This window comes from Glandiceps talaboti, chromosome 11 (assembly GCF_964340395.1).
Source record: "Glandiceps talaboti chromosome 11, keGlaTala1.1, whole genome shotgun sequence".
Taxonomy (NCBI): domain Eukaryota; kingdom Metazoa; phylum Hemichordata; class Enteropneusta; family Spengelidae; genus Glandiceps; species Glandiceps talaboti.
This window is the reverse complement of record NC_135559.1, coordinates 2,348,234-2,363,603: the sequence shown is the minus strand read 5'-3', so window position 1 is coordinate 2,363,603 and position 15,370 is coordinate 2,348,234. Positions and strand designations below refer to the sequence as shown.

The window sequence follows — 15,370 nt, the reverse complement described above, 5'->3', positions numbered from 1 at the left end:
ATTATGTCAAAGTTCAACACAAAAAATGGCCGCCTTCTTCAAGGGATGTCTGCTTCGACCTAGTGTTTCATCGTCATTTAAATTATGTTCCGCAAGGTCAGTGCATTTTATCATATCGCTATGTTTTGACATTGATATACGGGGTATAAATGTCACCCTTATATTTTCTATCTATCCCATATTGTTTGAAAATCGACACATGCAGTTTCGTGTCGTTGCACTGCTGGCAGTGCTGCAATGTCAGACTTCGCTTCACACCCGGTCTTTTATATCACCCCATCATTCTTATTCCATTTTGTTGTAAACACACTACATAGGAAATGTAAGGGTTTCCACAAACAAACTTCAAAATGTTGACGAGAACTGTGGTGTTAATCTTCACTTATGTGTCATGAAAAAATAAAAAGGTGTTGATTTTGATAACTAAGGTAGAAACATTGTGTGTTGAATTTTTCCACAACAGTGTTGATAATGATATTTAACTAATGTGTACAGTAGGGTGAGGTAGGAATTGGTTAGATTTTTCATCACAAAAATCTAAATTAGTGACATTTCTAAAACATCATGTATGGTAATCTACGTATGCATGGTAAATTCCCATCGCTAGAAAAAAGGCCAATGTACAGAGTACAGGGTGAGGTGGCAAAATAGGTCAACTGAAGTATATTGCTATTCACTAAATTTGCATATTAGATTGTGCTAGCACTACTAATACTCCACAAGCAGAACAAACGTGTATACATTAGGAAGCAGTCCCTGTTAGCTTGTACATTTGATATTTTATTGACAGAGATGTATAAAATCAATAGCATTAATAGTATGATGGGACATTCATATGAACTTCCAAAAATGAAAGATCTTTGTATAGTTGTTAGCTGTAATAATTGTAGCAGGTTGTTTTTTGTTGTTGTTTTTTTTGTTTGTTTGTTTGTTTGTTTGTTTTTTTGTTGTTGTTTTTTTTTGGGGGGGGGGGGGTTGTGTGTGTGTGTGGGGGGGGGGGGGGTTCTGAGCTTTTTACAGTTCCAAGGTGTGTACTCAAAAGTAACAAATGGCAGAAAGATAAAAAAGCTCATAATAAAAAAAAATAATATTACAACTATTGCAGCAAGGTTATAATATGAATTATTTTGAAGGGTTGCAGATGAGTTGAAGTAATTAACAGTGGAGGCTTTCCTACTGTATTATATGAGTGAAAAGAGACAAGTGACCACCCTGTTGGTGCAGAGACAGTATAGTGTATATAAATTATAATGGTTGGTAGCTGACAAAAACAACCAACTACTCTGCAATGGCTACCTTTTCAGGATTTATTTTAAAATCCTCTGTGTCAATAAGTATATTTCCATTACTAGGCAGATTTATGAGTCTCGTTCCTGGATATTACCACATAGTTTTCACATTTTGCCACCTACTTGTAAAATTAGCTACATCCCTTAGTGGTGACATATGTAAATTAGATTTCTGGAAAGGTCTCACACAATCCCAGCATACACAACTATAGTAACACACATATTAAAAATGCATTTTATTCTATTTCAGACTACCCTTCAGTACATCAACCTCTCTGTCAAGTAAGTTCTCAATATGTTTTGAGACACTCAATCATTTTCATTCCACCTCATCTCCCATTTGTTAGTGAGTCCAATTGAAGAAGTGAGCCATCTGTAAAATAAAAATGAATGAATTTTAATAGTAAAGTTTGAGATCAGTGTACACGTACCTTAGATTTATACACTCACACAGGCATATGTTATGAATCTGAGAGATAGTGGAAAGATAGTTTCATCACATTGACAAGATATTTCCCTGTGTCTTGTAAGATAACAATTTATTGATCAGTTTCAAGTTCTTGGTACTTAAATATATGACACTGGTAATGCAGCCATCAGATTACTTAGAGACTTGAATGCAAACTAAATCTATTGTGGGTAGATTACACAAGTGGATGATAGCGGTTCCACTGTTGTGTGATTTTAATCAGCCTGTGATCAAGATAATGTAAACATTAGAAGTCCCAAAACAACACTGCAAGTTCATTGAACTCTAAATAAACTAGTTTTCAGAGACATCTCCCTACTGAGACTTTTAATAAACCAACATCCATTCAATAGCTTATCACTGTTGTATCAACATGTTGTGACAATAGTTTTAGCGTGTGTCTATGTTAGAAAACAAAAAGTTCGACAACCAGGGTAATATTTGATCTTGTTACAGATGCCAGTCATGATATACAGAAGGTGTTGATTGCAAATCGTGGTGAGATTGCATGTCGAGTGATCCAGACTGCTAGAAGGTTAGGTATTCGTACAGTTGCTGTGTACAGTGATGCAGATCAACATGCACTTCATGTCACTACAGTAAGTTCAGCTAGTTTATGTTGCTATGCATATGTTGTCACCATGGAGTTTTTGTTGAATTTTCGCAACTATGATTTGTCATGCCATTCAAGCACACTCCTTGGGGTCCCATGCTATGAAAATTTAGCTTTTAACTGAAATGCTCAAACAAAAAACTTTTGTTTCTGAGCAGAAATTTTCATGATTTATGAAAGATTTTTTGTGAACATAAGCCAAATGTGATAGTTGGAAGTTGGGATAGGTAAGAGTGACACATCATGTTTGTCAACAAACAACAAACACTTCATTTAAATAGATAACTCTGAATGAACTTTAAGGTATGTCTGTCTAAACATGATTTAGTGGCAATTCTGGATATAGCATTTTATAATGTCATATACATGAGTCCATTTAAATACGTTAAATTGACTTTTTTTTCATAATTTCATTTTAGGCAGATGAGGCCTATAACATTGGCCCTGCTGAAGCTAAGTCCAGCTATCTGAACCAAGATAGAATTATAAATATAGCAAAGGCAGTTGGTGCACAGGTAAGACTATATTGTATACAACCCTCCATTCACCCCATGGTATGCTTAGAGTTATTTTATACAGTAATATACAGGAGATGAATACACTGGAATGTAAATAGCTGAAATCACTTCACATTTATCATGTGACTTTGTCAATTGTAGTTGTGAAATGTTAGGTTTTGAAATTGAAGAATTCATGAAGTTATGATGTTTAAAAGGGAAATGTATACACGTAGCCAATAATAGATTAAAATCTGATGTGGTGAAAGTGGCAAGATTTATTTACTTAATATTTACCTCTATTCCATCGCTTTGTGTTTGTTTTTTTTTGTTCCGGGTGATCACTTGGGAAGGTAGCGATCACCTGGATCAAAACAAACGACACAAAGCAATGGAAATAGGGTGAGGTAAATCAAGATATCTTGCTACTTTCACCACCACATCAGATTTTAATGAGATAGACCCATATACTGATATAAGTAGAATAGTGTAAACATTATCTGAAATAAGACAAACTGAACTTATGGATTGGTTGCCTTGTTGATATAATGAGAGATAAGTTAGATCAGTGTTTAGTGAGTGAGTTCTTTCCTGAAATAAAATCCTTGATTTTTGATATATGTTTTCCCTTTTCAGGCCATTCATCCAGGCTATGGCTTTTTGTCAGAAAACACAGAATTTGCCCAACTATGTGAAGAAGAAGGAATTGTCTTTATTGGACCTCCTGCATCTGCTATCAGAGATATGGGTATTAAGAGGTGAGAGCTGTGCTGATTGGTTGTACACTGGATGCATCTCATTTGATTGGTTCTCATCATATTTTAAAAGATGAGAGTTGTGCTGATTGGTAGTACACTGGATGCATCTCATTTAATTGGTTCTCATCATATTTGTATGTAAATGCCTTATTTAAATGTAGTCCAGGTGTTTGCTGATTTGATGAACCCTTGATTCTCATAATCTGATTGGTTATGATTTAGCATAACCAAAGCGTAAATTCCATACTTTCTGTTCATATACATCCAACCATGCAAGACACTGACCTGGCATTGAAAATGAGCCCTTTAGAATTTGATTCCGGTACAGTTAAATAGGCTTACTAGAAACCAAGTCCTTCAGGGGTTAAACAATGATACGATATTTGGTTGATGTTGCAGTACATCCAAAAGAATCATGGATTCTGCTGGGGTGCCTGTCATACCTGGTTACCATGGTGATGAACAGTCAGATGAGAGGTTACAAGTTGAAGCTGATAAGATTGGTTATCCTCTAATGGCTAAAGCTGTACGTGGTGGTGGTGGAAAGGTATGTAGATGTAATGATGATTTGCGTCAAACGATATGGGAATGTGTTTTATAGTGTGTACACTTGAAGATTGCTAAGCTGTTTTAAATTGTTCAAATGATAATCATGAATTATTGTTAACAACTTGAGATCACTTCTGTTTTCAAAATCTGGAGAATTGTTTCCTAATAAAGATAACAAATCTGTGATGTGTTCTCTAATAATCAGCAATTTTTAATCCACTTCCAGTGCAGTGTGTATCACTCAATGTACTATTTAACTTAGTATGTACCTCAGAAATGAACTCTTTCAACTTTTGCTGTTACTTTGTCCAAGAAATCTCGCACCTATTCTCAGTTAAGATCTAGAGAGAAAAATCAGGGGTCACTGTACAAATGATTGAAATAGGGTTCAAAATGTTATCAAAGTTAAGCCATTTTAGAATCCAATATGGCCGCCAATTCCAATATGGCCACCAATTCCAATATGGCCACCGATTCCAATATGGCCGCCGAATCCAATATGGCAAACGAATACTGTGTTAACTCTATGGAAAAATACAAGATTGACTATTTTCTTGAAAACAAGATGGTGAGCCCCCAAATTTATTTCATCATTTCAAAGGAGAGATTTTAAAAACTTTGATTTTCAGGGAAATAAGTCCCAGAGGTGCATTTTACCTAAATGGAAGTATCATTTCAAAATACTCTTAATCATAGTGATTTTGATTATTTTGTATCAGGGAATGCGTATTGTAATGAACAGAGAAGAATTTCAATCTCAGTTGGAATCAGCTAGAAGAGAAGCCATGGCTAGTTTTAAAGATGATGCAATGTTACTAGAGAAATATATAGAAACACCAAGGTAAAGTACATGTCAGTTATTGCTATTCTCAATGTCATGTAAGTAATACGGTAGTATGAGTGTAGATAAACTCCAACCATCCATGTCAATTTACAGTATTTTGAACAACAAAATGACTTTGTCATCAGTTCTGTAGTCCTACATCATGACAATGTGTGTGTATACCATCAGTTCTGTAGTCCTACATCATGACAATGTGTGTGTATGTATGTCATCAGTTCTGTAGTCCTACATCATGACAATGTGTGTCTATGTCATCAGTTCTGTAGTCGTACATCATGACAATGTGTGTCTATGTCATCATTTCTGCTCTTCTACATCACAACAGTGCTTGTCTACATCACAAGTTCAGTAGAACCAAACGGATGTACTAAAACCTGGTTATCCATCACTTTGTCACGTCACCAGGATATTATTACTATGTACCCATGCAGCTAGCAAATATTGACACCACAGCTGTCCTCATCAACTTCGGAAGACAAATTTGAGGAACATTTGAGATTAGGAAAATATGGATACCACTCCTTCATGTTTTTATTTTTACTTCAGACATGTAGAAGTACAAGTATTTGGTGATCACCATGGCAACTATGTGTATTTGTTTGAGAGAGATTGCAGTGTACAGAGAAGACATCAGAAGATTATAGAAGAAGCCCCAGCTGTGAGTGTTGTTGTACATGTACATGTTACTGTGTTTACTCTTATATAAGTGACTCAGTGTAACAGTATGGAGGGTTATGTTTACTATTAGTGAAAAGTGCATTTTCAGGGGTATGTGTGAAACGTACAATATGTGTGAACCATATATGATGTTGTTTTGTCAATGAACTTGAAGTAGTGTTGACATTAGTGTGTTTTCTTGTGACAGCCTGGAATCAGTGAGGAAGTTCGCTGCAGAATTGGGGAGGCTGCAGTGCAAGCTGCAAGGGCAGTACATTATGTTGGTGCAGGTAAGTCAAATCATGTCATAGCTACATTTAGGTTGTTGTAAAGCAATGATGACAGTGACTACACCATCATCTCTTTCTAACAAGTACAAAGAAAATAACTTATAGTTGTAGATCTCTGTGCCATACCCCTTAAAGTTAAACATTCATTGTGACAAAATGAATTATTTAGCATCAAGCTTCATTTATACAATATTAACCATAATTCTAATTTGAATTGAATGTTGGCACTATTAATACTGTTAAGATAGTATGTTTAGGAGATAGTATCAAAAAGTGTCAAATCTTTTATGAAAACAAGAGAATGTTTGTGACTGTTGACTGGGGGCGCACTTCATTAGCCATGATTAAAATTTAATGTCGTTGACTGGGTACATTTCAGGTACTGTAGAGTTCATTATGGATGCTAAGCAGGATTTTTACTTCATGGAAATGAATACAAGACTTCAAGTAGAACACCCTGTCACAGAAATGATCACAGGATTGGATTTGGTGGAATGGCAGTTCCAGGTACAGTAACTGCATTATTATTTTTCTGGATCACAGCTTTTCTTTGTTTAGGTCACAGCATTTCTTTGTTTAGGAATCAAAAAGAAACTGGAGATATGTAGTAAAACATCAATGGAACGTATACTGTTTTGAAGAATAGCCTATCCTTGAGTACTAAATGTATTTTTTGTATAATATAACTTTACATGAGTCTTGTTAATATTACAGGTTGCTTCTGGTAAGAGTTTGCCTCTTAAACAGGAGGAGGTTCGACTGAAAGGACATGCCTTTGAAGCTAGAATCTATGCAGAAGATCCAAAGAAGAACTTTATACCAGGTGCAGGACCTCTAATATACCATAAACCACCTGGTTTACTGGATGCAACAATCCGATTGGACACTGGCGTACAACAAGGTGAGAAATAGATAATTTAGGGAACAGCTAATTTTGTTGGTGAAGGTGGAGGGAGCAGCAGATAAGATAAGTAGGGGCTCACCCTGGTTTTTTTTAAAAATGTAAGTGGGGGGGGGGGGGTGTCTTCCTGTGCAACAATCCAATTGGATACTGATGTACAGTGAAGGGAGTAATAGTGAGCTAATAGTGAAATGTCAAGACTTAATAATGATAATCTTTAGACAACACTGACCACTGAATCCATGTGTGTGTCATGTGTGTATCATGTGTTTGTCATGTGTGTATCATGTGTGTCATGTGTGTATCATGTGTGTCAATGTCATGTGTGTCATGTGTGTGTCATGAGTGTATCATGTGTGTGTCATGTGTGTTGTGTGTCATGTGTGTGTCATGTGTGTATCATGTGTGTGTCATGTGTTTGTCAATGGTAGGTCCTTCAGTCTTCACAAACTGTTACCACATAACACTAACTAATATTCAAATGTTGTTTGTTTGTTTGTTTGTTTGTTTGTTTTTTTGTTTTTTTGTTTGTAGGTGATGAAGTCAGTGTTTACTATGACCCAATGATATCTAAGTTGATAGTATGGTCTGAAAACCGATCAACTGCTTTGAGTAAACTCAAGAAGTCATTGCATGATTATCACGTAAGTTTACATTTACACTATTATACTAGAGTATTATAGACATGTTTTTGATAGATTGGTAGATTGATTGATTGATTGATTGATTGATTGATTGATTGATTGATTGATTGATTGATTGATTGATTGATTGACTAAGTGATTGAATGATTGATTGATTCAGTGATTGAATGATTGATTGATTGAGTGAGTGAGTGAGTGAGTGAGTGAGTGAGTGAGTGAGTGAGTGAGTGAGTGAGTGAGTGAGTGAGTGAGTGAGTGAGTAATTGAATGAATGATTGATTGATTGAGTAATTGAATGTATGAATGATTGATTAATTTAGTGATTGATTGATTGATTGATCGATTGATTGATTGATTGATTATATTGATTGATTTTTACAGATTGTAGGTCCTAGAACCAACATGGAGTTCCTCAAGTCGTTATCATCTCATCCACAATTCCAAGCAGGCAATGTACATACAGGATTTATAGAACAGCATTATAGTGAGTTATTTCCTGATGAACAGACATTATCAACAGAAGTGGTAGCCCAGGCAGCCTTGGCATTGACAATGATAGACCAAAGTTCTAATCACAAATCAGTATCTGCTAAAGGTGAGTACTTAGATGAGTTCCTGTCACTGACCTTAATACTTACCATAGTCCAGAGACTAGGAAAGCTGACTTGACATCTGGTGAATGATATTATCGAGCCAGATTGCCAAGTCTTTAGGCAAGTCTTACCTTTTAATTAAAGAAGAACATTAGAAAAAGAGCAACTTGTTTTGGTAATATGCAAGAATACTTCATATGCAAGTAATCAGAAAGACAAAAGTATAGTTTGGCCACTAAGAGTGCTGTTTGAAAAGGCCATATTAGTATTACAGTTACAAAAAAGACAAAAGATTGTATAGTTTGGCCACTAAGAGTGCTGTTTGAAAAGGCCATATTAGTATTACAGTTACAAAAAAGACAAAAGATTGTATAGTTTGGCCACTAAGAGTGCTGTTTGAAAAGGCCATATTAGTATTACAGTTACAAAAAAGACAAAAGATTGTATAGTTTGGCCACTAAGAGTGCTGTTTGAAAAGGCCATATTAGTATTACAGTTACAAAAAAGACAAAAGATTGTATAGTTTGGCCACTAAGAGTGCTGTTTGAAATGAACTTTAGAACCACAAGTGAGGGGTATGATAGTTGATTACTGCAGCCTTCTCTGAAAATATTGTCATTTCCCCATTTTGCAGTTATTTGTCAACCAGTCCAAAAATTATACAATTTTTTAAAAAATCATCAGTTTCACATTAGATGATATAATTGTTAGGATTACAGAGTTGTTTTTGATGCATTTTCTTGACTTTTTTACAAACTCCCATGTGATTGCCATCCACTCCTAACATTTAGACTTCATTGTTTCCTCATCTTGGATGCCTTCTTGTGACACTTATTGTGAAAATAACTAACCAGAATAGACAGTCAGAATTTCAATGTACAATGTATGTAACCAGTAACTATGTATGTACTTCATGCATCTGTATCTTCCCTGTCCCTGTGTGATTCTTTTCTTCATGTACTTGTGAAATAATGAAACTGATATTTTGTTATTTTACACAGTTTTATTCACACCAAATACTCTTAGATTACTGATTTTTATAACATTGGACATTTTGTAAAATTTTATGAACACAATCTGAATATGATGTTATAAATCAGAGCTAGCCTCAAGATATTCTAAAAGATTTAAAGATTTGTGCCTATATATGAAAACAGTCAAAGTTTTGTTACTACAGACAGTCCATAGAAAAGGTCTTAGTGAATGTTGTTTTTTTCAAATTTCAGATGAATTTTCACCATTTTCACTTACAACTGGACATCGAGTAAATGATCACTTTACTAGAAAGATTGTACTCAAAGAGAGTGATGATGATATAGCAATTAATGTCACTTATCTGGATGGTGATAAGTATTTGATTAAGGTAACTTAGAGATTTACTTTTCTCCAAGATTGGTATGTATGTGTATGTGTCTATGTCTGTGTCTGTGTCTGTGTCTGTGTATTTGTATGCATATGTGTATGTAGGTGTCTGTGTATGTGTAGGTGTCTGTATGTGTCTGTTTATGTTTATGTCTATGTATATGTCTGTGTCTATGTGTCTGTATCTGTATCTGTATCTGTATCTGTATCTGTATCTGTGTCTGTGTCTATGTATCTGCCTGTGTCTATGTCACAAAGAAACTGATAAGAAACTGCACACACTACACTTTAAAGACAGCAAGATTGAATGAATAGTTTCTTGTAATATTTTGTCTAATGTGATGAACTAATGTGCCACCATGCAGACATCAAAACATTATTGCTGGCATGTCTGCATCTAGTTACAGTACCATTATATGGTTTATTTCATAATAACAAAAAAATGTAGCAAGAAACTGTGATCTTGTTATCTTAGTGTAGAATGTGCAGTTTGTTATTGCTTTCTGGTGGTTGTATCAAACAGAGCCATTGAATGGTAACTTTAAATGGACTGTAATAATTCAATGGTTTTGTTATGAGTGATACATTGAAAGTATGTAACTTTTACTGGTAATACCCAAGCTCCCCAACTTTTTAACCCAGATTCTACACCAATATATTACTGTACAATTTATGGAAATCTATGCAAGTTTTACTACATTTGGTTTCTCTCTGCCTCTCTTACCTGGTTCCCAAGCCCCAGCAAACTAATGATAAACTATCTACCAGTTGGCACATTAGCTCAGCTGGTGTTTAGGGGACGTGGGTTCAATTCACGGTATCTACCAGTTGGCACGTTAGCTCAGCTGGTTAGAGCACTCTGACTAGTGTTTAGGGGATGTGGGTTCAATTCACGGTATCTACCAGTTGGCACGTTAGCTCAGCTGGTTAGAGCACTCTGACTAGTGTTATGGGGACGTGGGTTCAATTCATGTTATCTACCAGTTGGCACGTTAGCTCAGCTGGTTAGAGCACTCTTACTACTGTTTGGGGGACGTGGGTTGAATTCACGGTATCTACCAGTTGGCACGTTAGCTCAGCTGGTTAGAGCACTCTGACTAGTGTTTAGGGGATGTTTAGGGGTTCAATTCCTACATGTGTCACTTTTCTTTCCTCATTTATAACAAATTCAAACTAATAGTTTATGTTTTACTTTGATCAGGTGAACGATGTTACCTACACTGTTAGTGGCGAATTAAAGGAAATTGACGGTGGATATAAACTAATTAGTAATATTAATAACAAGCTGAGTGTTGGTACTGCTGTTCTCTTTGATGAAAAACTTCATTTCTTTGCACTAGTAAGTATTGTTTTTGTCTGTTTTTAAAAAAAAAAAGTGTTTGAAAACTTCTTTTCAGTGAAATTAAAAGTTGAAAACACATACCTGAAGGTGATGATGTTAGGTAGATGATATGGATTAGGAATTATTCAGTTTAATCGATGTTTCTTTTCTTTCTTTTTAAAGTTTGAAAGCTTTCCATTCCAGTGAAATTAAAACCCTTACTGGTGATAATACAAATATACACATTGTTTGTTTCTTTTTCAAGATAGCAGTTATTGATATTAAGTCACTCTGCATGTACCAGAGTTTATAGAGGGAGGGAGTCTTTGTAGTTATTCCACAATATACATACAAAGAAAATCATAAATTATAAATCCTGAAACAAAACATTGCATGGCTCAACGAAAATCTTATTAACATTGCTATATTTTATCGTCTAGCTAGACAAAAATCTTACCAATACAGTGTTTCTTCAATCATCTGGCATGACAAACATCTTTATCGATATTGTTACACTTTCTTTGCGTAAGCTACCATTGTCTAAAGAGGTCATCACCAAATTTAAATGTCCCTGGTAAACATAATGTTGGCATGTTCTTTGATATTTTTGAGAGAGTCAATTGACTAAAATGTATCAATTGTAATTCAGTTCTTGTTGTGCTAGACACCAGCAGATGAAAATATTAATTAGATTTTTGTTGAGCCAAACGAGAAGATTTACAATATCAAAGAGATATTTTGTCAAGCCAGAGAAAAACTGTAGCATTAATAGTGAGATTTTGGTCAAGCCAGGTGACGTTTTGTTTCAGGGTTTATGATTTTTGTTGAGATAGAGATTGAGACCAACTTTTATAGTAGAAATACTGTAGACTACTCATGTCGTTGTTATGGTTACATATGGTGACCTAGTTTGACAAGTTATTTGCATATTTTGGCTAACCAACCAACTTTACAGACATCAACTTCTTTTCCAAATTGTTCTAGTAAGACTATGTGACAGTGTCACTCACTTTCATGGCTTCATCACTCAGGGCACGCTATGTACACCTAGTTAGGAAGACATAAGTCATGAAGTTTGGCAGTGAGACTGTTCTAAAATGTATATATTGTTGTTTAATTTCTAGACAGTAATTATGAGATAGCTCTACCCCTACCAGAGTTTATGGGGGTGGGTGGGTGGGTGGGTGGGGGTGGGGGGGGGTTGGGGTAGTCATTCTATAGGGGGGAGGTAGTCATTCTATAGGGGGAGGTAGTCATTCTATAGGGGAGGTAGACTTTCTATAGGGGAAGGTAGTCATTCTGCAATGTCTATATTGTGGTTTAATTTCAGGACGGTAATTATGAAATAGCTCTACCCCTACCAGAGTTTATAGGAGGAGGTAGTCATTCTACAGCTCACCAGGCCGTTACACCAATGCCATGTGAAGTCATCAAAGTAGATGTAAAAGATGGCCAAGAGGTGAAGAAAGGACAGGTACTGGTTGTGGTACTAGCCATGAAGATGGAGGTAAGATTTTATTAAGAGTCAGTCGGTGTTAATGTATTCTGATAGTCTTACACTTCTAATGGTATATTATAATGGTAAATTTTATGTTGGAATTCTCTACCAACAATTCTTAAAAACTTATTCTACATCATATCTAAAAGAAAATTACCACAACATAATTTTGTTTAATATTTTAATTGACCATAATCATTTTGAATCATGATTAGCAAGCAACTGATATAATGTTTGTGGTACCATTTATTTTGGAATCACCAAATTGTTGTTGTCCATCATGTCCCCTTGTGTATGTCTTACCCCACTCTATTCTAGTCTGTTAGCTCAGATTTTCTCCAGAATAATTTTCAGTATTTTATTGTGTTTTTGCATTTAACAATGTCATTAAATGAAAATTCAGTGTCACTTGATTATTTTACTAGAAACGACAGAATCAAATAAATGTGGAAGGAGTGTAGATTAATGGATAACAAATTTGTGGTCAATAAGGAACTGTAAAACCAATTCATATAAACATGATGATGTCATCACGTCCCCACGTGATTTTAGTTTAAACAGACTGGCGGTGGAGTCCTGATTGGTCATTTGCATATCATAAAGATAACACACAAACATCACTTACACTGTGTGGGCCATTTATTTAGTTTAAGTGTCTATCTCAACAGGAAACCTTGTGATCAGGTTCACTGATCTTGATAGTTCATTTAATAGCTTTGACTCGGTCTTGGGAAATGGACTGTATTGATGAGACTAAAATCAGCTGAGATAGCAGACTAACTGACAGATCAGAAGCTAGGGACATTTCATTGCCTAATTTCTGTTTTGTTTTGTTTTGTTTTGTCTTTCAGCATCAAATAATGGCACCTATAGATGGTGTGATAGAGAAAGTAATGTGTAGGGAGGGTGATCGGCTAGACATGGATTTTCCTGTCATCAAGTATGTAGAAGAAGCCAGTGAAAGCAACGCAGAGGAGACAGATTAAGACACTGCAGTGGGATAAAATATAATAGCGCTCTCTAGTGGTGAAGTGTATGAGTTACTTTTGTTTGTGCCTCAAACGCAATCCTTTTTTAAAAAAACATGCCCTTCTCAACATAACAAGCAGTCAATCCAGTGTATATTTTGAAAATGAACCCAAGAAATTATAAAAATGTTCACCCCAGGCCTTTAATACAAAGTGGATTCCAACCTTTTATTTGTATAAAACAATAATAATCAATTAATATAACAATGGTTTGTGTTGTTATGCTAATTTACAACTGTAACATTGTTTTCTGGAGAGAACACTGGATTAACTAAGATCTAGGACAACTTTGGCGTGAAATCCAGTTGAATCGCATTCAAATTACTGACCTTTGACCTGGGTCATATGTCATGAAACATGTATTATCTACAGAGGGCGCTATTCATTTATGATATGATTGAAGTCATAAACAAGCAATGTTGTAGCTGGGAAGCTGTTGTCTTGAAATATATCAGGGGTAAAAAGTTTTATGCAAAATACTTTACATATTTGAAGTGAAATAACAATATAACATATATTTGTGTGCAGACAATAATTTTATTGACATATATTATGAGACCTGTATATTACTATGACAACCAAAAAACTTGAAACAACATATTGTCTTGCTTGACAAAAATCTAATTAACATTGCTACATTTTATCATCTAGCCAGACAAATATCCCAGAGATGTTGCTAAATCTTATCATCTGGTTCGACCAAAAATCTAATTTACATTTCCACATGTTATCATCTGGCAGGACAAGAATTGAAGTACGATTGTTACATTTTAGTCAATTAACTGTCTCAAAAATATCAGAATGAACACACCGTTGTTAGGTTTACCTTCATGTGTTGTCCTTGTACATTTAACTGATAATGGTAACTTACCGTTGGTGCAAAGAAAGTGTAGTAATGTTGGTTAAGATGCTTTTCGCACCACAAGATGATTATCTTGCTATGTAAGGTGGGGGGGGGGGGGGTATGTTGATAAAATTTGTGAAACACCGGAATGATAAAAGTAGCAATGTTAGTTAGATTTTTGTCTGGCCAGGCAACGTTTTGTTGTGAGGTTTTGATTATTTGTAGTTATACCTACCTTTGAGATGTGTTTGAATAGATCATATCATTTCATTCTAAACTAAACTGTTATATCTCCAAAATTTTGTTTTTGTCGTGTTTTTGGGGCTTACCCACTGGTACATGTGGTTGTGAAGACATAACTGGGTCAGACAGTTCTATTTGAGATAAAGAAGTATCAGACACTCTATTGAATGCCTGTTGTAATAGACTGATCTTTGGTGAGATAGTCATAAACTATTGCCAAACTAGCACGTCTCGATATTCACAAGATGATAAAAAATAACGAGTACATTGTCCTATGTTGATGTGCAAGTTTGTTACAGCATGCCGTGAATAATGTATACTGCCCTCAGTGGACAGGAGCGTAGTGTTATTTTGTTTTCAACCAGTAATGTATGTCTTGCGATGGGAACAGTGGACAGTATTATTTTAATATTTATAGATATTCAAAATAAATCGTTGCAATATTTTGAATGTATATCATTATAATAATCTTGATTTGAATGACATCGACTGACAACATATGGATGGCCATACGGAAACACAGACCGGAGATTAAACTAAACTCACCACGACGTACGTACGTATGCATTGTTTTGTTTTGAAATAGCTCGAGTGATACTCGTACCCATTCGGGATAAGTCGGAGGAGCACGTGATGTATGTGATTTTATTTACTGTTTTCTGAGATGAGACGTTTAATTTGGAAATACGACAAGTTTAATCGATTATAAAACAGTCTTAACCGATACTTTGAAAGAACACCCAAGGAAAATAATGGGAAAATCAATGACTTTTCACAACCAACTCCAGATTGTGTGGACGTGCATAGGTTCACAGAAAGCCTAGAATGAGACGTAATTTGTGACGTTACATATAATTTTGAACCGAGTTTTCCTGATTCTGTTGTCATAAAAAAACACAGCACATTAAATCTGTAACCCGCGAAAACATTTTTTGTCATCTATCTAATGACTTTGGTGTTTTCAAATCTA

General features: G+C 35.2%; 1 protein-coding gene across 1 annotated transcript; it reads left to right on the top strand.

Annotated features, from left to right (window-relative positions):
- The first annotated feature begins 25 nt into the window (after positions 1 to 25).
- On the top strand, positions 26 to 14,805 carry LOC144441916 (methylcrotonoyl-CoA carboxylase subunit alpha, mitochondrial-like). The gene is made up of 17 exons (XM_078131173.1): positions 26 to 96; positions 1,540 to 1,571; positions 2,215 to 2,357; positions 2,791 to 2,886; positions 3,505 to 3,626; positions 4,026 to 4,173; positions 4,895 to 5,016; positions 5,566 to 5,677; positions 5,885 to 5,966; positions 6,346 to 6,473; positions 6,681 to 6,867; positions 7,402 to 7,511; positions 7,893 to 8,106; positions 9,331 to 9,467; positions 10,668 to 10,805; positions 12,118 to 12,294; positions 13,137 to 14,805. The coding sequence occupies exons 1-17, from the start codon at positions 26 to 28 to the stop codon at positions 13,269 to 13,271; spliced, it is 2,154 nt and encodes a 717-aa protein (XP_077987299.1). The 3' UTR covers positions 13,272 to 14,805.
- The last annotated feature ends 565 nt before the right edge of the window (positions 14,806 to 15,370 follow it).